This window comes from Lutra lutra, chromosome 7 (assembly GCF_902655055.1).
Source record: "Lutra lutra chromosome 7, mLutLut1.2, whole genome shotgun sequence".
Lineage (NCBI taxonomy): Eukaryota > Metazoa > Chordata > Mammalia > Carnivora > Mustelidae > Lutra > Lutra lutra.
In genome coordinates this window covers 23,757,281-23,783,631 of record NC_062284.1, presented here as the reverse complement: position 1 = coordinate 23,783,631, position 26,351 = coordinate 23,757,281, and the positions used below count along the sequence as shown (strand labels likewise).

Genomic DNA, 26,351 nt, shown 5'->3' with positions numbered 1-26,351 from the left:
ATAGTTGCTGCATAGTATTCTGTTTGAGGAATATACCACAATTTATTCATTTTGCTGTTGATGGGCAGATATTTAGTTACTTTTGGTTTGGGACTACTTAGAATGTTGCTATTCTAAACATTCCACTAAATATGTACTCATTTCTGTTTGATGTATACTTAGAAGTGGAAGTTTTAAGTTTTAGAGTATGCATGCATTTATTTTTTTTTATTTATTTTTTAAAGATTTTATTTATTTGACAGAGATCACAAGTAGGCAGAGAGGCAGGTAGAGAGAGAGGAAGGGAAGCAGGCTCCCTGCTGAGCAGAGAGTCCGATGTGGGGCTCAATCCCAGGACCCTGAGATCATGACCTGAGCCGAAGGCAGACAGTGAGCCACCCAGGCGCCCCTGCATGCATTTAGTTTTAGTAAATACTGTCAGGTTTTCGAGAATTGTACTGATTTTAATTATTTAATATTTCATGGTTTAATCCCTGGCAGAACAAGTTTCTTGGGGAAAAGAGACATTATTCTTCCATTAGAAAGTGACACTTTCTTGGTTATTGTGGTATGCTTGGTCTTCAGACTTTTGATTAAATTGGCATTGGATTAAATTTGTGTTAATGGGGGGAAAATCATACTCTTGTTTGTTTATACATGAATTCCATTTGGAACTAGCCCAAAATCTTTTGTCAGGATCCTGATTCTTTTTTGTTGTTGTTGATTTTTTAGAGGGAATTTGTGGTGTCAAGAGAACAGTCTCTCCATTACTATGAGAGTAAAAATATGGGTAAGATGAGCCCTACCATGAACCAGGTTATAACTAGAAGCACTGATAAATGTATACAGATAGCTATAATACAAGGTAGAAAATAACAAATGATAGGATAGAAATTTATGTGTATTAGTAACATATAATAAGATCCAAAAGACTGTGGTTATTTACAGAAGAGCTTAGAGAACCCTGTGAGATACAGCCTTTAGAACCAATAGAGTTCTTAATAGGGTATGGTAGATTGTTGGGGGATAGAATTTAGTTAGCAAGGGATAGGGAAGTATTTCTGAGTGAAGTGACCCAAGAAACAAAATAACTGAAGTCAGAAGATCCAAAGGCCAGCATGTAATAACTAGTAATCCAGGGATGGGACCAGATCATCAAGTACCTGGTAATAATGTTATGTAGTGGGCAGTAAGGATTGTATGAGTGGGTAGAGATCAGTGACAAGGACCTCATATGATATGTGGAGTTTGGAATTTATCCTGTAGGCATTGAGGAAGCATAGACTATTTTGAGCTTGAGAGTGATATGAACAAAGTCAGGAAGATAATTCTAGTAGAAGAAGTAAGGGATAAAGGCAAATGGGGAACCAGATGAAGTAATGAGGGTCTGTACTATTTTGGTATGCCTGGAGGAAAATAAAAGGAAGTAGGAGATATTTCAAAGGTAAAATTTATAGGATTTGATTATAAATTAAAAGCGTGGTATAATGGAATGAGCATGGCCTTTAGAATCATACAACTTGTGTTTGAATCATAACCTTTATTTACCAGTTAAATGACCTAAATATAAATAAAGCAAGTCACCTAAGAGAAAACTCTCCTCTCTGTGAGCATCTTCAAGCATTAGAAGTATAAAAATGAATGATGCAGAGTCTGGACTGGCAGGTTTGGGCCAAATTGTGTATAGTTTGATCTGAAATGTTTGGGAAATTGGGTTTTATTCTGAGAGCAACCAAAAGGCAACAAAGGAAGAATTGGGGGTAGTGTTGGAATATGGGGGATTTCTGAGATAGAATTGGTAGCACTGGGAGAGCAATTTGTTTTACTGGGAAAGAGGGGCCTTCTGTTTAGAATATGACTCAAAATTTTCCAATTTGGGAAAATGGACTGATAGAGCCATTATTACCTTACAAGGTTTTTCTTAATATGTGTGATAAATCTTGATCATGCCTCAGAGCTTAGTTTATATGTCACTTCATGAAGAATACCTTTCCTGTTTTCCTGGATTAAGTCAGAACTCTATATACACTTACCATATCCTTACCGTTTCTCCCTCACAACACTGAATTATGCATTGCAATTGCATAATTTACTGTGGCTTTTATTTGTGCCCATTTTGCTTATTATATGAGGACAAGAGACTATGTCTGATGTTTTAACTGTGTTTTTATCCACTTCACAGGCACTCAAAATCTATTATAATTTTTTTTTTTTAAAGATTTTATTAATTTATTTATTTGACAGACAGAGATCACAAGCAGGCAGAGAGGCAGGCAGAGAGAGAGGAGGAAGCAGGCTCCCTGCCAAGCAGAGAGCCCTATGCGGGGCTCGATCCCAGGACCCTGAAATCACGACCTGAGCCGAAGGCAGCGGCTTAACCCACTGAGCCACCCAGGCGCCCCAATCTATTATAATTTTTTAATTGTGATATAATTGACGTAGGACATTGTATTAGTTTCAGCTAGTAGACATTTTTTGAATGAATGAATAAGAATTTGAAGGTTAACAGGTATCAACCTGCATAGTGGTTAGGCTAAACAAAAATGAGAGGGAGAAAATAAAGAATGGCAGCAACCAATTTTTTTCAGCCTCTAACCAGAAGAACAGCAAGATGAGGCACATTTAAGGTGGTGTGACTTTTGGAAGATAACTGAGTTTGTTTTAGATGCTAATGATACATCAGGTGTATGTGGTAATTGAGAGTAGTAGGCTTATAACTTAAGAGATAAAGGCTTAAAGATACAGAGTTAGGGATCCTAAGTATAGAGGTGCTACAGAAGTGGATGGAATTGCACAGATGAAAAGGGACCTAGTGTGCAAGAATCTTGAGTGACCAAGACTGAGAGCTAGGAAGATGAACCAACAGATCTAGTTGCTGTCACAGGTAAAAGAGTGTATTATGGAAGTGAGAGGAGGTGAGGAACTGTTAACGGTGTGAAAAGCTACAGAAATAAAGTAGGATTAGGGGCCACAGGGTTTAGAATACTGAGGAGTGATTAACTTCTATAAGAAAAATGTCAGTAGATGGAAGGTTTTGTATATCAGAGGTTGAGCTAATCCTTTTCAGGTCTTTTAGCAGTTAAGGGAAAGAAAATAAGGAGCTGGTACTCAGAAGGGTTAATGGAGTTGAGGGGTTTATGTGGGGAATACTATATGAAAGCAGTATTAAACATTTAGCCTAACTCCAGAATAGATGATCCTTTGTGAAATTATAAATTGTGAAATTTATAAATGTGGAAAACTTAAGAGTTTCAACTTACCTATAAATTTAAGACATAACCACAGTGCAAAGGAGAAGGGAAGCTTTACCTTTAATTAGCTTTACCTATAAATTTAAGACATAACCTTTTAGCTTTACCTATAAATTTAAGACATAACCACAGTGCAAAGGAGAAGGGAACTACTGAGAGAACAACAAAAAAGTGATAGAGAAGGTAGACTGTGAAATTAAGTTTTGACCTAGATTTAGAAGGAGGTGAAGGAAATAAGCTATTGGAGAGGAGATGAAGCACTTACCAGATGTAGTAATAATAATACAGAGACGTGTGTGTGTGTGTGTGTGTGTGTGTGTGTGTGTGTGTGTGTGTATATATATGGAGAGTGAGAGTTGGAAAATGGATCATTTTAAGAATAATGAAAACGTTAGAGGGGCAGATGAATGTAGACCAATAAAGGCATTTCTTAATTAGATTTTATTTCTTATTCTTAGATTATTATTAGACTGAGCCCTCTATTGGAGAGGGACTCAGATACAAATAAAATAAAGGCACTAGGTCTGGTATTAGGGTGCTCATGGTAAATTTTCAGCGAGACGACCCAAGATTTCTGGTTCTTACAGTTTGTCTTACTTATTCTGTATCATTCTAAATTTGGTATATTTCCCTATGATTATGTGTTTCTATTCTTCTAAGGCAAGGTTTCTCAAATTGAGATCTGTGTATTGCCTGCAGTGTATGTTAAATATGCAGATTCGTGTACCCCCAGTTTATGCATTGAATCACAGTCTTTGAAAGTAGAGATTAAGTATCCACTTTTTTATTGATTTTCCCAACTGATTGTATTATTGAATAGATTGAAACTTGGTCCTCTAAGATCTTAAAACTTGGTTAATTAGGAAAAAAAAAGTGTATATATATATATATATATATGAAAAAACCAACTCTCAAAGATTAAGAAACCCACCCAATGCCCTACAGGTTGATGGCAGAAAATGCTCTCGCGCGCGCTCTCGCTCGCGCTCTCTCTCTCTCTCTATATATATATATATATACGTATATATATATATATATACGTATATATATATATATATATATACGTATATATATATATATATATATGCCATAGGCACTGGGTGGGTTTCTTAATCTTTGAGAGTTGGTTTTTTCATATATGATAAAAGGAAATGCATTAAAATATTGCAGTTCTTGTCCACTGAGAAATGCTCTGATCATAAACAAATGAGTTAAGAATTTACAGTGATTATTTGGTTGCATGCTTCAAGCTCAGAATTTGGTTTTTGGTGCATTAAGTTTTGATTTAAGAAATAGTCATTGCTACCATGTATTGAGCTCCTATTATGTGTGGGGAAGCATTGTCTTACATACTTTGAAAACATTTGTCTAAAACTCACAAGGACCTGACACCTGAGACTCAGAAAGGAAAGGACCTGCCCCAAGGCTGCTAATCCAGGAGGTAGTGGACAGGTGCCTGTAAAATGTACCTAACGTAGCAGATGCTCAGCAGAGAATTTAATTAAAAGCTAAATTGTTTTAGGTATCTGAAAGAATTAGAGGCATACAGTCAAACAGTTTTCATACATTTTCAGCCCTTTTGGAGGGAGGAAAGAGTAAAGAAATGGCAAGCTCTCAGCTCTGTGGATGAATATGGGAAACATGGCTCTGTCAGCTGAGAGCACTGAGGCAATGGGGCCTGTCTAACCACCCTTGCTTGTATCCTGGCAACAACATTAGGGACACTTGTCTGTTCCTGTGTTTTTGGATATTCATAAATACTAACAAAATGAATTTACTTTTAATGAATTTTGGGGAAATTTTTCTTTTGAGTTTACTCAGTTGTTTATGTGAAAAGAATTGAGTGAGGTGTTTTATATTTTAGGTTAAAAATCTGTAAGAACCTGATTTTAGAATTCACCAGCTCCTCAGAAGTTTGGCGAAATATGGTATGTTTCTGTTTTTATTTTTTGGAATTCAAAATTGCATGTATATCTGAATGTCGTAGTTAGAATAATGGCAAACATTTTCAGCATATATGGGCACTTGCCATTTTTAAAGCCTTTTGCTAGGTACTAAATCACTGTGCTACCAGGTAGACCATAAGGGACGTAAGTGGGATTCTGAAAGAAATCAGAAAAGATTAGTGTGTCATGAGAAGTGAAATCTTACACATGAGAAGATTAAATGGGGCAGGTTTAGCTATATGAATTAATAATAGCTTCCATTTGTTGAGCTCTATGTGCCAGGCACTGTTGTGAGTAGTTTATATGTTGGTTTGTTCATCCTCAGGACAGCCCTCTGAAAAAGACACTTTTACAGTCTTAGTTCTCCCTGTAAATGAAATGAGGCTCAGAATGGTTAAGAAACTTGCCCAAGAGTTGCCATCTAGTAAGTGACCAAATAGGAACTTGAATCCAAATTGGCTCTGGAGCTTGTTTGTGCTCTGTTGGACACCAGACCTCATAAAAAAGGAGACTGAGAGAACTTGACTCAGTAATTTTCAAAAAACATGTCGCTCTTCAACGAATTAATCTACTTCAGTTGATTAGTTAAGAGATATTTTAACTTTATTATTTTTATATTGACAGATAAGAAAGTTAGACTTCTTTGGATCCTCTAAATCTACATACACATTTAGTCTTACGAGAGAGAACCCAAGAGGGAATGTTGTTCATTTCAGGGATGCCATTTCCTCTTCCTCATGTGGCCTCAGTAATGTCCTAGGCTCTTATTAGGAGACATGTAGCTATGATAGGGAAATTGTATTTCTTCCAAGGATTAGGAGTCCCATTTATTGAAGTCACCTACAGTTAATTATATATACTAAGGCCAGCCCTCATCCTTATTTGAATTCGAAGCCCAAGTGTATAGGCTGCTGCAGAGGTCTGGGCCTAAGCACTGATATTTCAGCTCTTCTTTTGGTATTCTCAAGTACCTTACTATTTTATATTGAGTTCTGGGTCCATGCTGGTAACTACCTTCTATAGTTGTCTCTTGTCACTTTGAAGGTGTTAACTGTCAAGAGTATTTGTTTCTCCCTCTTAATTTTCTCATTTTCCTTAGTTCACTTTTCAGATTTGGCCTGGATATACAGTTGGTAGGGAAATAATTAAGGGGGAAAACTAGCTGCACAAAACGAGTTCTCCATACTGGAATATTTCAGATGTGTATCTTTGCCAGAACTATATATAACATTAGGATGCCTGATGAACCATGACACTCAAGAAAGTTCAGCTAAGGCCAGGTAAGGGAATCAAAAGATCCTAGATTGAGGGAGGAGGACATATTTCTATATTTTGCCAATCTCTTTCATGAAATTAAGTACTAGTGGATTTGTGGCTGAGAAAGAATAGAGCAGATTTTCATGAAATACCCAAGAGGTTTGAGCTAATGTTAGATTACCTTACTTTAATATAGAATAAGTAGGACTAGACACTCTCTCTCTCTCTCTCTGTGTGTGTGTGTGTGTGTGTGTGTGTGTGTGTGTGTGTGTGTAATTATCTGTTAAGCATTTGGCTACCTGGAAAACCCTATGTCTCATTTAAACAATTGCCATAATAGTGGGATCTCAATCCAAATTCTCATTCTTTGCTCAATTACATGTATATAACATATGAAACTCTTGTATTGTAAGACCAAGAAATTCTAACCCTGGATAGGAAGTCAGTAGATCTGAGTTTTAATCTTTACTTCAGCACTAATTCTGAAGTCTTGGGCAAGTAAATTAATCACTCTAAGTCTGCTTAATTTGTTTTTTGTTTGTTTTCTTAAATTCTTACTGTAGTATCTGCCCTAGTTAGGTAGAGCCAAAGTTGTCAGGAGACTCAAGCAAGATACTATCCACCAAAGTGCTTTGTAAACTGTAACACTCCATAAAAGTACAAGAGATTATCACCACATTTTCTAAAGAGAAGAAATCATTTAAGGGGAAAAAAATAATGCTGGAAAATAGTCCTTAAAAACATTTCTATAATAATTACTCTTCTGATGAATGTTGCATTGACACTTAATTTGAAGCTTTGGAGATTATTTTTTGAACAGTGGATTGGATTTATATATTAAAGTGTTCTAACTAAAGATTTGTTTAATTTATTAGAGTTATTAAACCTACGCTCAGATCAAGTTAGCAGCTAGACTGGTGTGACAACCTGTTTTTAATCAGTGACTCAAAGCTGTGATCACCCTGATGTCACCGAATGGCCACAGCTTGTAAAAGGTAATTTTGAATGTTATTTTACAGCCTTTAAAAGGCTGTTATTGTAAAGTAAAATACATGCTATAAAAAATGAAGAAAATGTATAGTTGGCAGGAATGATGTGAATACCTAAGTTTTAATGTGCTTCTCCATTAAATATCTTTCCTAAACTATTTTATGCTTTCCCTCCCTCCCCGGCCCCCAATCTATGTGCATAAGTCAACAGGAAAGTAGTTCTCAGATTTCAAGTTTTTAAGTAAACATGTTACTATGAACATTGTAAAAACTATGAACAAATTCTCAGTGCGCATTTTATGTGGTGAGAGTTTTAACTAAAATGCTGCTCTAGGAGTTTTGAAACTTTAATAAAACTGGTATAATTTACTTTCCTAAAGAGTTACAGTGGAAGTTAAGGAGTGGCTTATAGGCTAGACAGGCTGCACCAGTTATTGGAAATGAGCCTCCATATGAGTGTTCTGGCTCATCCTGCAGTATTTAGATTTGGAGGCATTTTGTGATCACTTTTCTGTGATCCAAATCAAGATTTAAAATAGAAACTTCCAAGATTTATTTTTTATTTTCTAGTGTTACTTATTATTTGTTTTGAAATTTCTTTTCTCGTTTGTTAGTCTGACAAACTTTAGGCTAACCTAAGTCAGTACTTTCTGGGTTCCCCCCCCTCTGATTATGTCCTGAATTTGGTAAAGTTAGAGCATATACCAGATCCTTACTTCCCAAAACTGGACAGTAATGAGACTTTTTAGTGGCCAGAGTAAAGCTTGGAAACAAATGCTAGATGTTAGGTGATTTCATAGTTTTGGAAATGAATGCTAACTTTAGGATATATTTTGGTAAGTATTATTTATAGTATTATAGAAATATAAGCAGAATGACTAGAAATTTATTCAGACATGTACTGTTATTACTGCAAGAAAAGTGTTTCTGTTAATTCTTTGTATATTCACTTTTCTTTTAATTAAAAACAGTTTGCGTTTTGAGTAGAAAACAACTTGGGCTAATAACAATGTTTATGAGACCCAGGATAGACCTGTTTCAGGGTAATACTCTTTCATCCCATTTTTACTCTTCTGTCCTCCTGTTAGACTGAATTGGTTTAAATCACTTGGTTTGACAAATAAATGGTTTTTGTAGCTCTCTTGAATATATGTTAATATTAAGCGATAATCCACTATTTTATAATTTGGTGACAGTTTGATGCTAATGTTTACATATTCTATTGTTTAGGGAACAGAAATCGGAAAAGAGTGTAGTTACCATTTGATGATGTATTTAACTTCAGTCCCATTTCTCAAAACTTTGTAGCAGTTATATATTGTGCTTCTAAGACTCCGATTTGTTTTCCTTCTGCTTGTGTCTTACCTTTTTGCAGTAGTATTTTAATTTTCCTGTCATTGTGTCCTCATTTTTTCCCCCTCTCTCTTTCTCTTTCCCTGTTAATTTTTAAAGTTTTGCCGCCTGCGTGTTTGAAAGCTTCTAATCTGCCTCTCTTCCCTTAGTGCCAGCAGGTTTATTTTTTGTTTTGCAAGCCTGCTCTGCCTCCTTACAGTATGACATCTGATGCTGGAGGGTCGCACTTTCAAAAATGAGTCAGCTGGTACATGGGGTTATCATCAGTTTTTAGCTCTTCTGTCTGAGACATACAAACAAGTTTGGAAGCAATCTTGGGGTACTTACCCACAAGGCTGGTGGAGACCAGGTGTGTCACAAAGGTGATTTGCTTGCTCCCTGGGGAAGAGGGTGGAGTGAAATTTTTGCATTTGTGTCAGTGCCAAGTCACTGCCACCTCCAGCATGCCCCAATTTTTAGTTCTAATATAACTTTGTGCAAAATTGAAAATGTAAAGATACTTCAAAGAGGATCTAAAATATCAAAATATTTGAGTTGCTGGAGTCTTGCCTTTTTTTTTTTTCTTTCTTTCTTTCTTTCTTTCTTTCTTTTTTTTTTTTTTTTTGCATTCTTGTCCTTGGACTCTGAATGAACTGCAGTGAGGGGTAATTTTGAAAGTCTAATAAATAAGATTTTTAAAAGCTAAGAAATGTGGAAAACAGTTTGTTTCTTTTTCTTTCCTTTTTCTTTTTTTTTTTTCTTTTTTTTTTTTGGCTGGTGGCTCTGATTCTAAGATTCTTTTGTTAAAGTTGTTCACAATTTGAAGTCTCAAGTCAGTGATAAATTTACAGATCAGATTGTAATGTCATTTGGAAAATTTAGTTTTTGATCTCTAAAAAAATTTTCTGAGAATTTGAGTTAGCAATCAATATTATGTTGATTTAACTTAGTATATATTGACTGATGCTGTTTATAAAACTGAATAGGGTAACAGGAATTTATTTTTTTAACTGCATGTTAGGAATAGGCAAAATTCATTCATACCCCAAAATGAAAATAAGACTTTTTAATGTCTTAGAATTTTGAATATTTTTGTGCAAGATAGTAACAGTATATTAAAAAAGAATAGAAAACAATTGGCAACCTTTTATAACTGAAATCAGTTCACAGTTATCCATAGTAAAATTTTAATACCCCAGCTTGGTATACTTTTGATAGGTAGTGCATCTTGCCAGTATATTTTCAGGGAAGGTTAATTTCATTGTTGAACCAAGATAATCATGATTAGAATGGTAAATCTGACTTAAAGTGTCTCAGAATTCACTAAGCCTATTAGATTAAATTATTTAGAGTAGAAGTTAGCAAACTTTTTCTCAGTGGGCCAGATAATAAATAAATACTTTAGGCTTTGTGGGGCATATAGCTCTGTAGGAGTTTCTCAACTCTGCTCTTGTAGTATCAAAGCAGCCATAGATAATATATGTAAATGAATGAGTTGTGGCTGTGTTCTAATACTACTACAAAAATAGGTGCCTGACCCAGGCCTTAGTGTGTTGTCCCAGGAAATAGTTCGCTGACCCTTGACCTACGTATAGTTTGGGACCATGAATACCAGTGAATACTTTTAATATTTTGGATAACTAATAATTGGCTGCAGAAAGTTTCATAGTTGTATGTTTTTATTATAAATATTTGACTTTGTGAATAATTATGATTTATTATACATTTTACTCCTTTGTATGTTGGTATTTAAATGTAGTGTTTACAGTTTCCTTAAAAAAAATGCACTGTTTTATTAGTCCAGCTTTTATGATAAACGTGTTGAATGGCAATCTAATTTGATCACTTTTTTCTTCTGTTGAAATCTTTAGTTACTTTTAAAACTGTTAACAATTAAATCTTGTTTTCAAAATTGTCTACTCATATAACATGTCTGCCCCTTTTTGGAATACGGAATATTTTGCTTAACTTTTCTCAATTGCATTTTACAGATCACCAGGAGAACCTCAGTCTGACGACATCGAAGCTAGCCGAATGTAAGTGTAACTTGGTTGTGGCTGTGGTGTCTTCTGAGTTACCCTAGATTGCTTTAAAGGTATTAAATTATTTGAAAATAATTTCTAGTTATAAGAGAGTAATATATTAAAAAATAAATTGAGAGAGAATAGTGTACCTATTTTTCCTACCAAATAAATACCTCTAAACTTTGGTACCATGTCACTAAATTTCTCCTTTTAGATAGATAGTTGTAGACTCCTGGATTATAATGTGTTTTTGGTTACCTAGCAGTTTTGGGGAAATAGAGAGGGGAAGGAGTTCAGATTACTATTTTCCTACCAAATAAATACCTCTCAACTTTGGTACTGTGTCAACAGATTTCTACTTTTAGATAGATAGTTGTAGACTCCTGGATTGTAATGTGTTTTTGGTTACCTAGCCGTTGTGTGGAAATAGAGAGGGGAAGGAGTTCGGGTTAACGATCATTTATTAAACACTACTTATTCAGCTGGTGATGTGTTGTGGATACAAAGATGTGTAATAATTAGTTCCTAACCAGCAGAATTTTATAGTCTACTCAGTGTGAAAGAAGCAAATCTTTAGTCCTTGTGGTAGAAGGATATCATTATGCAACAGGAACATAAAGGAGTACTGGTTACCTAGGTATACAGTAGGAACCTAATCCATGTGGTAGGGAAGTAGGTACCAGGGTAGGCCAAATTAAATCTTGAATTGTAACTGGGAATTAGGTAGCAGAAAGCATTGGCAGGGTTATTCTAAGCAGAAGTGTGGGTGAAGTTATACAGCAGCATAGTGAGCATAGGGAACAGTAGGCAGTTGAGGATTTTTACATCGTAAACTGAAAGGCCCAAAAGTGAGGAAGGTAAGACTCAATGGAAGGGCTAGAGCTTTGCCTGCTTGTAGAAGACCTAGGCCTATTTCATAGGTATTTGGGAGTCAATAAAGAATTTGCTAAGGAAAGGGTAGTAAACCTTGTTAGACATAAAATGTTAATAGTTCTGACAGCAGAGAAACAGAATTGAAGAGAAGTGTATGGTGGTAGGATGACCAGGGCTTTAGCAGTTCAGTCAGTGAAAGCCTTAAAAAAAGACACTTGACATAATAGAAATTCAAGATAACATTCTCTCTGGCTGTAAGAAAAATATTTAGAAAGTGAAATAGGTAAGACTTCAGAGTTGGTTATAAGAATTTAAGAAGTTTAAAGTAATGGGAAGGTGGTAATTATTGAAGCAAGGTTTTTGAGGTAGAAAGGGTTAGAATGAAGAATATAGGTATAGGGATTGCTCTTGAATAAGGGCGAAGACCCCATCTTGTTAAACTAGAAGGAGGTAAAGTTGGATATGTGATGTTAACTGTGTTTGTAGGTGAGAATGGGGAAGACAGGGTCATTTTTACCTGAAGTATTTTCTCAGTAAATTTGTTTAGGTCTGCTACACCACTCTTTCTGTCTCCTCTGAGATGATACTAGCTACTTCCTGAAAAGGAGGTTCAATTGTTGAGTAAGTTTAGAAACTGTAGTTAAACAGGTTTCTTTACTGAAAATAATGGAAATATACTTTAAAGTGCTGTTATACATTGTGAATCTTCAGGAAGCGATTATAAGATGTATTTCTCAAATTTGTGTGTCTATGTAACTTTTTTTTCCCCCAAACTTTTTTTTTTTTTTTGGTAAAATACATGTAACAAAGTTGACTAACTTTATTTTTAACTCTGTAATTCTCTTATGTTCATATTGTTGTGCAACCATTGCCACCATCATCTCTAACAGCTCTTCATTGGGTAATACTGACACTATATCCTTTAAACAATAACTCCCAATATGCCCTTCTCCCCATCCTCTGGTAACCATCATTCTACTTCCTAGGTCTATGATTTTGACCGTTCTATCTCATGTACCTGGAATCATTTTTATCTGTCTTTTTGTGATGGTTTATTTCACTTAGCCTAATTTCCTCAAGTTCACCCACATTGTTGCATGTCAGAATTTTCTTCCTTTTTGTTGCTAAATAATACTGTGTGTGTGTGTGTGTGTGCGCGTGCGCGCTGTATGGCATTGTGTTTATCCTTTCACCCATTGATGGACATTTGGGTTACTTTCATGTTTTTGCAATCATGAACAATGCTTCCGTGAACATGGGTGTACAAGTATCTCTTTGAGACCCTGCTTTCATTTCTTTGGGTATATACCCACAAGTGGGATTGCTGGATCATGTGGTAATTCTTTTTTTTAATCTTTTGAGGAATTTCTATACTGTTTTCTATAGTGACTGTACCATTTTATGTTCCAACTAAGGGTTATAATTTTTCCACATTCTTGTCAGTACTTGTAATTATCTGTTTTTGATAGTTGCCATCCTAATGAAGTTATTTTTTAACTGTAGCTTTGTGGCCATGTAACTTTGTAAGAAATATGTTTTAATAGTATTTGTGGAACACAGAGTTTGATTAGGGAGCTTGAGGAGCCTGTGAAAACTTGGAAGAGTCTGGGGGAAATTAGTGAAGTAGAAGACCACGTAATACTGACTCTCATATGCTACTGAGTGGCCATTTGAAGTTAGGAAACTTATCATACTCGGAATTTCAAGACTTTTCTTTAATAGCCAGAAAAGAGGAATGGTATTTCAAGGTTGGGTGCTAGCAAAACAGATAGTATAGAACAACTAATGGCATGTGCGTAGGTTGTTAACACTGAAGTAGTTGAATTTATGTCATTGGTGATGGCCATAATTGGGTAAGTTATAAAAAGCCAGATAAGTCAAATAAATAGTTCAGTGTAAATGAAATTTTTTAGAACGATGTAGATGATGATGATCAGGGGTTGGGTGTTCAATATTCCTATGGTAGTGATTGGCTGACATAGTGAGGAGGTGAAGCTTTTTGAAGAAAGTCAAGTATTTTGGGTGTGAGGGGAGCTCAAGTGTTGGGATAGGTCATGAACATAGACATTGCAGTCAGCATGACCGTGATATAACTGGGGGCAAAATGGAGCCTTTAGTGTAATGGGTATAATTTACCAGAAGAGAGGGTAAAGGTATTCAGGTAGATGACATGACTTTTGAAGTGTAAGTTGTGTTTGTGTTATTTTTTATTTTGTTTAGATGGACATTGTTTTATTTTATTTTTTTTTATTTTTTATTTTTTAAATATTTTATTTATTTATTTGACAGAGAGAGATCACAAGTAGACAGAAAGGCAGGCAGAGAGAGAGAGAGAGAGGGAAGCAGGCTCCCTGCTGAGCAGAGAGCCCGATGCGGGACTCGATCCCAGGACCCTGAGATCATGACCTGAGCCGAAGGCAGCGGCTTAACCCACTGAGCCACCCAGGCGCCCCTGATGGACATTGTTTTAAATGCAAGGAATTAGAAGAGGAATAGTGGACTTACGGGTTTTAGTTGTCTGTGAAAAAGTTCACAGAAAAGGGAAACAAGATAAGCAGTGTCTTTGGAGTAATCCAGACTTTAGAGAAAGCTAAGAGGTTGGGGATTATATAAAACAGTTGAAGATTAGGGACAACCTGATTATAAGTGTTTTTCTAGAGATCTTAGAGTTAGATTGGTGGGACAAATCAGTAGTAAAAAATAGGAAAGGGTAGGTGAAGCTTGGTACTTCGTAGTAAAAATCAAGGATGGCAAGAATCTGAGGCATGATAGGATATTGTCACAAGATTCCAGATGAAGCTCTGGTATTAAGTTCTGGTTGAGTTCAGCAAAAAACTTGAGCATGTTAAGGTAGAATAGCAGGAAATTAGACTTACCACAATGTCTTGATAACGGTGTATAAGGTTCCAGACATAATCTCTGTATTATAGTTCTAAGTCTTCATGTCTGCCCCCATTTTTCAAATTCCTATACCTGTGGAAACCATACCAGCCAGTAGTTTAGTAAGGTGAATAGGTCAACGTTTATTCTACCATAATTTTGTGAGTCTTGATTTACAGAATAGGTAATGAAGGATTCTTGGTTTTACCTGTGAATTAGTTATGATCGTTGATTAATGGCACCATCTTATATTTATTGAAGTATGATGTTTTGGGCACTTGGAGACACGTTTGCATTTGGCATGTTTTAACTAGGGAGCATCTTGGGTGAATTTTAAAGGGTAATTTTAATAAAATTAAAGACTATATGTATTTGTTTTGAGGAATTCTTAGTGTTGTCTATTCTCTAGGGTGCAGAAAAACAGTAAAAATTTTCAACATTTGCATGCCATTCTATAGTCTAACCTAGAAATAGAACTAACACAATAATCCAGATCTTTTTTTTTTTTTTTTAAAGATTTTATTTATTTGACAGAGAAATCACAAGTAGGCAGAGAGGCAGGCAGAGAGAGAGGAGGAAACAGGCTCCCCGCTGAACAGAAAGCCCGATGTGGGGCTCGAACCCAGGACCTGGGATCATGACCTGAGCCGAAGGCAGCGGCTTAACCCACTGAGCCACCCAGGCGCCCCCAGATCTTTTTTTTTTTTTAAAGATTTTATTTATGTATTTGACAGAGATCACAGGTAGGCAGAGAAGCAGGCAGAGAGAGAGGAAAGGAAACTGACTCCCTGCTGAGCAGATAGCCCGATGTGGGGCTCGATCTCAGGACTCTGGGATCATGACCTGAGCCAAAGGCAGAGGCTTTAACCCACTGAGCCACCCAGGCACCCCAATCCAGATCTTTTTATCCAGTTGTGTGTATATTCTCTCTGTAGTTTGTTTAAATTTATGTATTAGTGGCATCTTTTTGCACATGATAATTTAGATTCTTTAATTTTTTTAATGATTTCAAAGCAGTTTCTAATAACTACAGATTTCTTATCCTTTGGTATTTACTCTCCACGCCTGTATTTAATCCTTAGGTTGTTTTCCAGTGTATAACAAAGACAGTAAATGGAACAAGGGTAGGAGTATCAATTGACTTAGGGTTCAGTATATGTCAAGGCTATGTAAATAAATACTTAGTTTTCTATAAATGTTGGTATGACCTAAGACCCAGACTCTCTAGGTAAGAGCTTTATCAGCTGTCATATTTTTACCTCCAACTCCGACTTACCCTCTAAATTGTAGACTCATATATCCAATAATTGAATGTCTGATTTTCAAATTTATCAAGTCCAAAATAGCTCTTCATTTTTATCCTCTCCAATCTACTTGTCTTGTTATTTTGCCATCTTAGTTGGTCGCAACTCTTTTTTTCTTCCAGTTTATCCAAAACTTTGGAAGCATCTTTGATTTCTATTCGTCTCACTCAAATTATCAGCAAATCATGTTGATTCCACCTTGAAAATACCATAATTCAACCACTTGTCTTTTTATACCATTTCCACCTCTGTCACTCTTATTAAAGCCATCATCTCTTGTCAAAAGAATGCAGTTGTTTCCCAGTAGTCTTGCTGCTTCCATCCTTGCTCCTTTCAGTGTATTTTCTATGTAGCTGCCAGAGCGATTTTTTTTTTTTAAGATGTATTTATTATAGAGAAAGAGAGAGGACATGAGTGGGAGAGGCATAGGGAGAGAGAATCTGAAGCAGACTCCATGCTGAGCATGGGAGCCTGACACAGGGCTCTATCCCACAACCCCGTGATCATGACCTGAGCAGAAACCAAGAGTTGGATGCGTAAGTGACTGCACCACGTAGGGCTCGCCACAGTGATCTTTTTAAAACTAAAGTTAAACCACGATATATATGCTCAAAACCTTGCAAGGGCTTCCCATCTTAGAATAAAATCTGAGGGTATGTAAGGCCCTGTATGAGCTTCCTTGCTTTTGTGTGGCCTTTCCATTTCTCTTGCTCATCTTTGCACTAGCTTTATGTCTTGTCCTTATGCTTTCATGTTCTTAAGACTTGTGCCGTTTGTGACCCTTCTCTGATAATCCACATGGCTTCCTTTTAGTTGCCTCAGAGCTCTCTGCTTAAATGATGCCTTATCAGAAAGGCCTTTGTTGACCAACTTTATCGAAGAATGGTCATGTTCTGTGTTCTCTATTAGCCTTACCCTGTTAGATTTATCATCATGGGATTTAATGTTACTTGATTTGTTGCATATTGATTTCTTTGTTGTCTGGTTCATTTAATTCTAGGGTGGAAGTCTAATGAGAGTGCCTGGTCTACAATAGGTAATAATTACTTAATATATGAAAGTGAAATTACTAAATTAATGCAAAATGTTTATTTCTGCCTTTTTAATTCCCTTATAGAAATGTAGGAAGAATTTTCTGGCATCAGTTTATGTGTAAATAAGTAATAAGTATGTAAACAGCCCATAGAACTTGTGTAGTAGCACCTGATTTTCAGTTGTGGAAGTTTCTTTTGATGTATCTTCGAGTTCAGAGTTTCTTTCTTTAGTTTCTAGTTTGTTATTAAGCTCATCAAAGATTTCTGTTACAGTGTTTTTGAACTCTGGCTTTTTTGGTTTGGGTCTTTGGTTTTTCTTTGCTTACATTGTTCAGCTGTTCTTTCATGCTGTTTACTTTATCTAGTAGATCCCTTTCATATCAGTCACAGGTGTTTTAAGTTTTTGGTGTGATAATTCCAACATCCCTGCTATATTTAGTTCTCACGCTTGCTATCTTTTCAGACAGTTTTTTTTTTTTTGTTTTTTTTTTTTGCCTAAAGGCAAAATTACGCCTCATTGTTTTTCTTGATAGCTGGGTATGACTTCCCAGGTAAAAAGAATTGCTATAAGTAAGCCTTTAGTAATCTGGTGGTGAGGTATAGGGGAAAGGAAGCATTCTATAGTCCTGTTTCAGTCTCAATCTTCTAGTGAGCCTGCCTGTGTCTCAGGATTGTGAATGTCACAAATATTTCTCATTTTTTTTTCCCCTCCTCTCTCAAGTGGGACAGGATGACTAGAGTGGGCTAGAATTGGATGTTTCTTTTATACAGGTCAGTTAGGGTCTGAGAATACCTGGCAGACTAGGCTTGGGTTAACTAGTTTCTTCTTAGGCCAAGCTTTGTTAAGAATAAAGCGCTCTGGTGTATCTCTTAACGGTTCCTTTTTCACTCCCCTGCTAGAAGCCTGAGGGTATTTTTCTCCAACATTTGCTCTGAGAATGTGGTCGAGCTTCTTGATGTAAATAGCACAAAATTGTGTGGGATCTGCTGGGACTAGGCCCCCTAGAGTTTTTAACAATTAAGACTTTTCTGTGCTGAACCTACAGGAATTTGTGCATGAAGTTTAGGTTTTCCTGTCCCATCACAGGTTCCTCTGGCAATTTCCTGCTCTCTGCTTCAGTAAGGCATGACTCCCTGTATTTGCCTTTCTCTCTAGTCTTTGGAGCAGCAGTCTGTTCTGTATTCTTGTCACTCTCAATAGAAGAAGAGTTATTCATTTTTTAGTCTATTTAGCTTTTTACCTGTTACTAGATTGGGGTAGCAGCTTCCTAGCTCTTCTGTGTGTAACTGAGAAGTCAGAAATTGAGATATAGCTTGGATGCTTTTATTTTCTATATGAAGTGGGAGGAAAATATTTCTGTATGACTTCCAGTTGAGGTATACTTACTGTGTATAATAGCGTTTATGGATTAAATAACATCTTGAAGTACATTCTGAAGTAAAAGATACAAATTTGAATCGAATAGAGATCTTTTTTCATGATCCTCTCATAGATTCTGATGTCATGTTCTTTGCATTTTTTTTTATATGTCTGATATACTTATGAAACTGGGAGGTTTTTTTAAAAAAATACTTATTTTTGTTCCATTTTGTTTTAAATTCCAGTATAATTAACATACAGTGTTAGGTCAGTTTCAGATGTAGTATAGTGATTCAGTAGTTCTTTGCATTATTCAGTGCTCATCACAGTAAATATAGGCTTACAATCTCCTTTACCTGTTTCTTCTCTCTCCCCTTCTTGGTTACCATCCCTTCTGGTAACCATCAGTTTGGATCTTTGTAGTTAAGAGTCTGTTTTTTGGTTTATGTCTTTCTTTGTTTCGTTTTCTTAAATTTTGCATATGAGTGAAATTGTACAATGTTTGTTTCTCTCTGACTGACTTACTGTACTTAGCATTATACCCTTTAGATCCATCCATGTTGTTGCAAATGGCAAGATTTCATTCTTTTTTATGGCTGATACTCCATTGTGTGTGTGTGTGTGTGTGTGTGTGTGTGTGTGTGTGTGTAGATACTAGATGTATAGATGAACACACTCCACATCTTTATCCATCATCTGTTGATAGACACTTGATTGCTTCCATATCCTGGCTATTGTAAATAATGCTGTAGTAAACGTAGTGTGCAAATATCTTTTTGAATTAAGGTTTTCATAGGTTAATACCCAGTAGTGGAATTACTATATCATATGGTAATCCTATTTTAAATTTTCTGAGGAAACTCTATACTGTTTTCCATGAGTGGTTGCACAGTTTGCATTCCAACCAACAGTGCACAAGGGTTCCTTATTCTGAAACTGGGAGGCATTATGGTTAAATACTATAAAAAGGTAGGGTTAATGGACACTTATCTAGATAATATCAGAAGATAAATTGAAGGATTTTTATTAAAGTTTCATGATTTGCTAGGTTCTGAAAATATAACTGTAAAGAAATTATTTGGTCGTGTGTCTCAGGGAGCTTACCATTTAAATAATAGGCAGTTATAATGAGGTGTACTGAGTAGGTACAGGTTGCTGTGGGAGCAGAGAAGGGATATGTAATCATCTTGGAAATGATGTCTAAGCTGAGTCTTTGAGAATGACTTGGTATAAACAGAGATCACAGTATTCTAGACAAGAAGAAAACTTTTGAGACCTGGAGCCAATGAAGACAGCAGGAACAAATCCTTTGAACTGTAGAAGTTCAGTATCGCTGGAATGTAGATATAGGAGATGGGAGAAGGGTGCCAAAAAATGTAGCTGGAAGAGAAAGCCTTGATCAGATAGTGAAAGGCCTTGACACTACTGAAAAGTCCTGGGTTTTCTGATAGATGTGGGAGGTAGTGAAAAATGGCAGGCATAGAAGTCGCCTGAGTCATAGTCTGTTTACTTTTCTACCAAATGAAGCATCATATAAGCTTATATACATTCTCTTTTATCTTTTTTTTTTTGAGGATGGGTGATGGGGAGAGGGAAAGAATCTTAAGCAGGTTTCACACCCAGTGTGGAGCTTGCAGGCTGGATCTCACAACCCCGTGATCATGACCTGAGCTGAGATCAAGAGTCAGATGCTTAACTGACTGAGTTACCCGGGCAACCCTATTCTCTTTTAAATAGAGGGTATCAAGCTTCTTGTTCCTGGTAGAGATGGATGAGTAGATGGACTGCATCTGGCTGAGTCTTCTCAGAAAGTAGAATGAGCAAAACCTGGCCCTTTTTGTTGAGATACTCTAATAAAAGGGTTTTTAGAATCAATGTGAAGTATGCATTTTATTTATTATATCTTAATGTGTCCCTAAAAAGGTTTTAGGAAACATTAATGAAAATGGTGTACTTTTATTACACAGAACTTACTAGCTATAAATGGGATTCAAAGCTAAAAGAGGTCAATGAAAAGAAAAAGGATGCCATTACCCCTACGTTATTTAAAAGCAGGACTTTCTAATATACTGGGTCCTTTTTTGGCTTCTCCAATCTCTTTCCTAGGATAATTATAAGTATAAAAGGATACAACATAACAAAAACCATTCACCGTAGGCTAATGAATGTTCATGGTTTTTGTTATTTCAGTTATTTCGTTGTAGTACTACCTTCTACCCAGTTACCCACGACAGAAACCTAGGCATTTAGCTCTTTCCTCCCTTTTCGGCCCTACAAACTACATCTTTTAAATATTTCTTGCAGTAGTTTTCTTCTGTCCATTCCTGCTACTACTACTTTCTTTCCCTGGTCTTTTACAGTAGTCATCACCTAACTAGATTGCCTGCCTCCACTTTTGCCAGCTTTGGTCCCAGTTTACAAAAATGTAGTTAATCATAAAAGCAGATTTGACTTAGTCACTTACTTGCTTAAATCCTTTTGTGACTTGTATTGCAGGTGTTCGTATTCAATGGTTTTTGAATGGTATATGAATCTTCTAAACTTTTTGCAAGATGGAATACATGTGCATTTTATGGGGAGAAAGTCATCTTTATTGATTATTCCTCTGCTGACTAAAATCAGAATTCCTTATTTCTTACAGAGTCTCATAATCTGGCTCCTCCCTGCTACTTCATATTTTTTAGTCCTTTTTTTGAACTTTTATACTCTTGAACCTAAGTTATCATAAGCTGTTCTCAGGCCCTAGTGCCTTTACTCCCTCATTTCCTTCTTACCAGAAACATTCTATTTTTTTTGTGTGTGTGTCATCAGCTACTAATCATCCTTATCTTGGCTAAGTTGCCTTTCTTTAAATTGCCATACCTCTATATTTCCTATGATATTAAAGTCATCTGGCCTTACCTCCTAAAACAGTAAGTTTCTTGAGGAAAGCGCCCATATGAAGGTAGTCAGAGGACCTGGAATAGTACTAGATTCTCAATCAGAGTTTGAACTATGCTGAAGGAGACATTTGGAAGCCATCAGGTATTACCTTGAAAGAAGATGAAATAGCCCAGAGAGAATTTAAAAGAGAAAGTCTCTCATGGCTGGTCCCTGGAGAGTATAAACATTTCCAGATTAGAAAGGGAAATCTGAAGAACAACCAGAGAGAAAGGAGGAAATCAGGAAAATGGTGTCCGGAAAGCACACAGTAAATTTCCAGAAGTCTACATTTCTCAGCAAGGTTAAACAAAATAAGGAGTGAAAAGTGATGACTCAGCAAGAATGGTTTCTACATCACTAGATAGGGAAGCTAGGTTATAGATGCCGCAAGCCTTGACCTGTTTGTTTCCCACACACTGTTATCTTGTTCTCCACTGATGCTTCTGGACTATTATTCTCTCAGCATGAAAATTCCTGCTCCTTTGAAGCTACAATGTGTATATCTCCTCTGTCTTTATTGTTTGGTGACTTCCCAGTCTTTGAGGAACTCATACTCTTCCACTCTAACCCCAGATCCCTGAAGTCTTTGTTTATATGCTTAACTTGGAACTCTCTAGCATTCCCCAACCATTTTATCTTCAATAATCTTGACCTCTGCTTTGCTGCGCCTTCCTATTCCCTTGGGCATGCTAATGTTTATTGTTAAATATTAATTAAAACACCCATTTCAGGTTGTTGTCTTTTTATGCTTTCTTTCTTACTTTCTCTCATCCCATCTGTTTTTCCTTATCTTTGAGTTTTAGCCTTCTGGTTCTTCTGCTTCCTGGCATAGAATGTTCAGACCCAGGAGATTGAATAGATCATATTCTGTATGTTCCCTTTTCACTCTGTTGGTTATTTCCTTTGCTGTACAGAAGTTAAGTTCATTGTAGTCCTATTTGTCTATTTTTTGCTTTTGTTGTGTATGCTTTTGGTGTTATATTGAAGAATGTATTGCCAAATCCAGTATCATGAAGCTGTTTCTCTGTGTTTATTTTGGGAGTTTTATAATGTCAGGTTTTATGTTTAGGTCTTTAATCCATTTTGAGTTAACTCTTTTTTTTAATGTTGTATGAGATGTAAGGGTCCACCATTATTCTTTTGCATATGGATATCCATTTGTGGGAGAGACTCTCCTTTTCCCATTGTATAGCCTTGGCACCTGTGACAAAGCTCATTTAACTATATATTATGTAAGGGTTTATTTCTTGCTTCTCTGATGTGTTCAGTTGGTCTGTGTGTCTTATCTTTATGCCAGTACCATACTGTTTTGATTTCTTTGTAAGATGTTTTGAAGTATGAGATTGGCTTTTTTTTTTTTTCCCCCTCAAAATTGTTTTTGCTCTTTGGGTTCCATTGAGATTCCATATCCAGGAATTGTAGATTTTTTTATTATTAAAAAATGCTGTTGAGATTTCAAAGGAATTAAATTGAATATGTAGATTGCTTTGGGTAGTATGGACATTTTAATTAATTAATTAATTTATTTATTTAAAGATTTTATTTATTTATTTATTTGTCAGAGAGAGTGAGCACAGGCAGACAGAGTGGCAGGCAGAAGCAGAGGGAGATGCAGGCTTCCCGCTGAGCAAGGAGCCCGATGTGGGACTCGATCCCAGGATGTTGGGATCATGACTTGAGCCAAAGGCAGCCGCCCAACCAACTGAGCCACCCAGGCGTCCCTAGTATGGACATTTTAACAGTATCAAGTTTTACAATCCATGAACACAGGACCTTTACATTTGTGTCTTTAGTTTCTTTCAGCAGTATTTTGTAGTTTTCATTGTACAATAGTCTCCCCTTATTTGTGGTTTCAGTTACCCATGGTCAGCTGTGGTCTGGAAGCAGATGATTCTTCTTAAAATATTATCAGAATAGTAGCCTAACACTACATCACAATGCTTATGTCATTCGTCTCACTTCATTTCATCATGTAGGTTATTTTACCATTTTCACATCATCACAGGAAGAAGGGTGAGTATAATAAGATATTTGGGGAGAGAGAGAGAGAGACCACATTCATGTGACTTTTATTATATTGTAATTATTCTATTTCATTATTAGTTATTACCGTTAGTCTCTTAACCATGGCTGATTTATAAATTAAATTTTATCATAAGTAAGTATGTACAGGAAAAGAAACATACATAGGGTTTGGCACTCTTGTGGTTTCAGGCATTCATCAGGGCCTTGGAATGTATCCCCCAGTGGATAAGGAGGACTGTAATACAAATCTTCCACCTCTTGGGTTAAATTTATTAGTAAAGAATTTTATTCTCTTTGATGCTGTTGTAAATGAAAATATTTTTAAAATTTCCTTTCGTTCTTTGTTTAGAGAAGCACAGTTGGTTTTTGCATCGGTTGAGTTTTGTATCTTACGGCTTTACTAAATTTGGCTTATTAGTTCTAATAGTTTTTTTGTGAGGTCTTTAGGATTTTCTACATAAAAGATCATGTCATCTGCAAGCAGAGGTAATTTTGTTTCTTCCTTTCCAGTTTGGATGCCTTTATTTATTTTTCTTGCCTGATTGCTCTGGCTAGGATTTCCAGTAGTAGTTTAAAAAAGAATTGGTGAGAGCTGGCATCCCTGCCTGTAGTTCCTGATTTTAGAAGGAAAGCTTTCAGTTTTAAACCATTAGGTATAATCTTAGCTTTTCATATATGGCATTTATTATGTTAAGGTAATTTCCTTCCTTGTCTAGTAATGTTTAGGAATTATTATTATGTTGAAAGTGTTTATTATAGTAAAAATGCTGATTTATAATTAAAATTTTTTCCCTGAAAATTATATTTTGTTCTCTAGTAAATGGTTTATTGGTTGGATATGGTAATAATGACTTCACAATCATAGATTCAGTCTTGAAATAATCTAATATTTTGTGCAATTCCATTTTAACAGACACAACTTGAAACCTACCATAACTGTGTCACAGATGTCTTATGTCATCCATTTCTAAGAGGTGTAGTATATCTAGAATACCATTGTTCACTCTTCCAGAATTTTTTTGTTAAATGCAACTTTGAGGGAGGGGATGGAATGTTTACAAAGGCAACATCCCAGAAGGAACAAAGAGATAAACTTACTTTGAGAAACCACTAGGTAAGTGGTTGTTAGCTTTGTAGACATTATATAAGCCTTTTATCTTTGGCTTCTTATCTCCTCGCATCTTTATTTAACTTCATATTCAATTAAAGTCACTCTGCTTTGACTTTTTTTTAATCTTTGCCTTTTTAATTATTCTGTACCTTCTCTTAGTTTTTTGGTTTTTTTTTTTTTTTAAGATTTTATTTATTTATTTGACAGAAATCACAAGTAGGCAGAGAGGCAAGCAGAGAGAGAGGGGGAAGCAGGCTCCCTGCTGAACAGAGAGCCGGATCCAGGAACCCTGGGATCATGACCTGAGCCAAAAGCAGAGGCTTAACCCACTGAGCCACCCAGGCGCCCTGCATTAGTTTTTATGATGCATGTCACAGTTAACTATTTCTTTAATGTTCTGTCATTTTTGTCTTTAACTCTCATTTCAATCTTGTTTGCTCATTGTTCACTAACACATCTTCACTTTAGGACAATAGCAATTTTTGTGGCTTCATCTTCATTCTTATATTCATTACGTATTTTCTGACTACCCATTAAGTTTAAGATCTTTTTGCAACTTTCATCTTTTACATTGTTGGCAGCCATTTCAGTGGTTCTAACCCCAATGGCTTGCCATTGGCATAGGTATATTTAACATACTTCCTATATTTGTCTCCATGAAGGTAAATTAAGTTGCTATGCATAGTTACTGCCAGCTTATAACTTTTATTTTTATTAGTATTGTAGGCATTTTTTTTGTTTTGTTTGTTGAATATTGGATTGATTCAAAAATTAGATTTAAAGTCAGTCAACACAGTATTACTGCCATTGATAACATGTTGGTTTTCCTTTTTCATCCACCAGTGGCTGAAACCATTTCTTCTGGCTGTTGACTGCTCTGAAAAGTTATAGTATGGTGGCAGTATTTTCTCCCAGTATTTTATTTTGAAAACTTAACAAACATGCAGCAAAGTTGAAAGACTTTTGCAATTGACACAATAAGCCTATCATCTAGATTTTACTAATAATGTTCTATCACATATCCTTTTGTCTGTCAGTGTATCATTCCATCTTTTTTTTTTTTTTCCCCTCATGCATTTCAAATTGCTGACCTCCGTGTCCTTACCTCTCAGGTGAAACTATTTTTTAAAGATTTCTGTCAACTTTTCTAGAGTAACTTTGGCCTACCACATGTAATTTTATTTGTAGAACTAACAAATTGAGCCTTATAAATAAAATAAGTAAATAGAAAGTGTTGTCTGTTTTAAGTGCATATTTTCACTTGTCTACTTTAACTTTGAGAGCTTTCTCACTGGACAATCTCACTTGCCCTCCATCATTATTGACTCAATAAGAAGAGTACGTGAAACGTGAGGAAATTATAGAAAATAAGCCATATTTTTAACTTTTTGAGGAACCTCCATATTGTTTTCCACAGTGGTTGTGCCTGTTTGCATTCCCACCAGCAGTGCAAGAGGGGTTCCCCTTTCTCCACATTCTTGCTAACAACTTGTTCTTTGTGTTGATTTTAGCCATTCTGACACAGGTGATACCTTATTGTAGTTTTGATTTGTACTGCCATGGTGATGAGTGATGTTGAACATCTTTTCATCTGTCTGTTGGCCATATGGATGTCTTTGGAAAAATATCTGTTCATGTCTTCTGCCCATTTTCAAATTGGATTATTGTTTTTTTGGGGGGGTGTTAAGTTCCTTATATATTTTGCGTACTAACCCTTTATCAGATCTGTCACTTGCAAATATCTTCCTCCCATTCTGTGGGTTGCCTTTTAGTTTTGTTGGTTGTTTCCTTTTCTGTGCAGAAGTGTTTTATCTTGATGAAGTCCCAGTAGTTCATTTTTGCTTTTGTTTCCCTTGCCTCAGGAGACATATCGAGAAAGAAGTTGCTGTGGCCAATGTCAAAGAGGTTACTGTGTATGTTCTTCTCTAGGATTTTTGTAGTTTAAGTTGCACTGCTAGGTATTTACCCAAAGAATACAAAAACACTAATTCAGAGGGATACATGCACTTCAGTGTTTATAGTAGCATTATCTATAATAGCGATATTACGAGAACAGCCCCAGTG

The 26,351-nt window shown here is 36.0% G+C and overlaps 1 protein-coding gene across 6 annotated transcripts in view; it reads left to right on the top strand.

The window, feature by feature from the left end:
* The window catches only part of UBE3A (ubiquitin protein ligase E3A), a 97,644-nt gene that overhangs the window by 20,079 nt on the left and 51,214 nt on the right, over nt 1-26,351 (top strand). Inside the window, exons 2-4 of one of the 6 annotated variants that reach the window (XM_047735568.1) lie at nt 5,095-5,158; nt 7,309-7,428; nt 10,746-10,790. The exons of 1 other annotated variant lie outside the window; for it this stretch is intronic. In XM_047735568.1, coding sequence (XP_047591524.1) covers nt 7,409-7,428; nt 10,746-10,790 — 65 coding nt within the window. In that variant the 5' untranslated portion in view covers nt 5,095-5,158; nt 7,309-7,408. Of the gene's footprint in view, nt 1-5,094; nt 5,159-7,308; nt 7,429-9,037; nt 9,125-10,745; nt 10,791-10,830; nt 10,850-26,351 lie in introns of those variants that run through there. 4 more of the 6 variants (XM_047735569.1, XM_047735571.1, XM_047735570.1 and 1 more) reach the window with 4 other exon arrangements.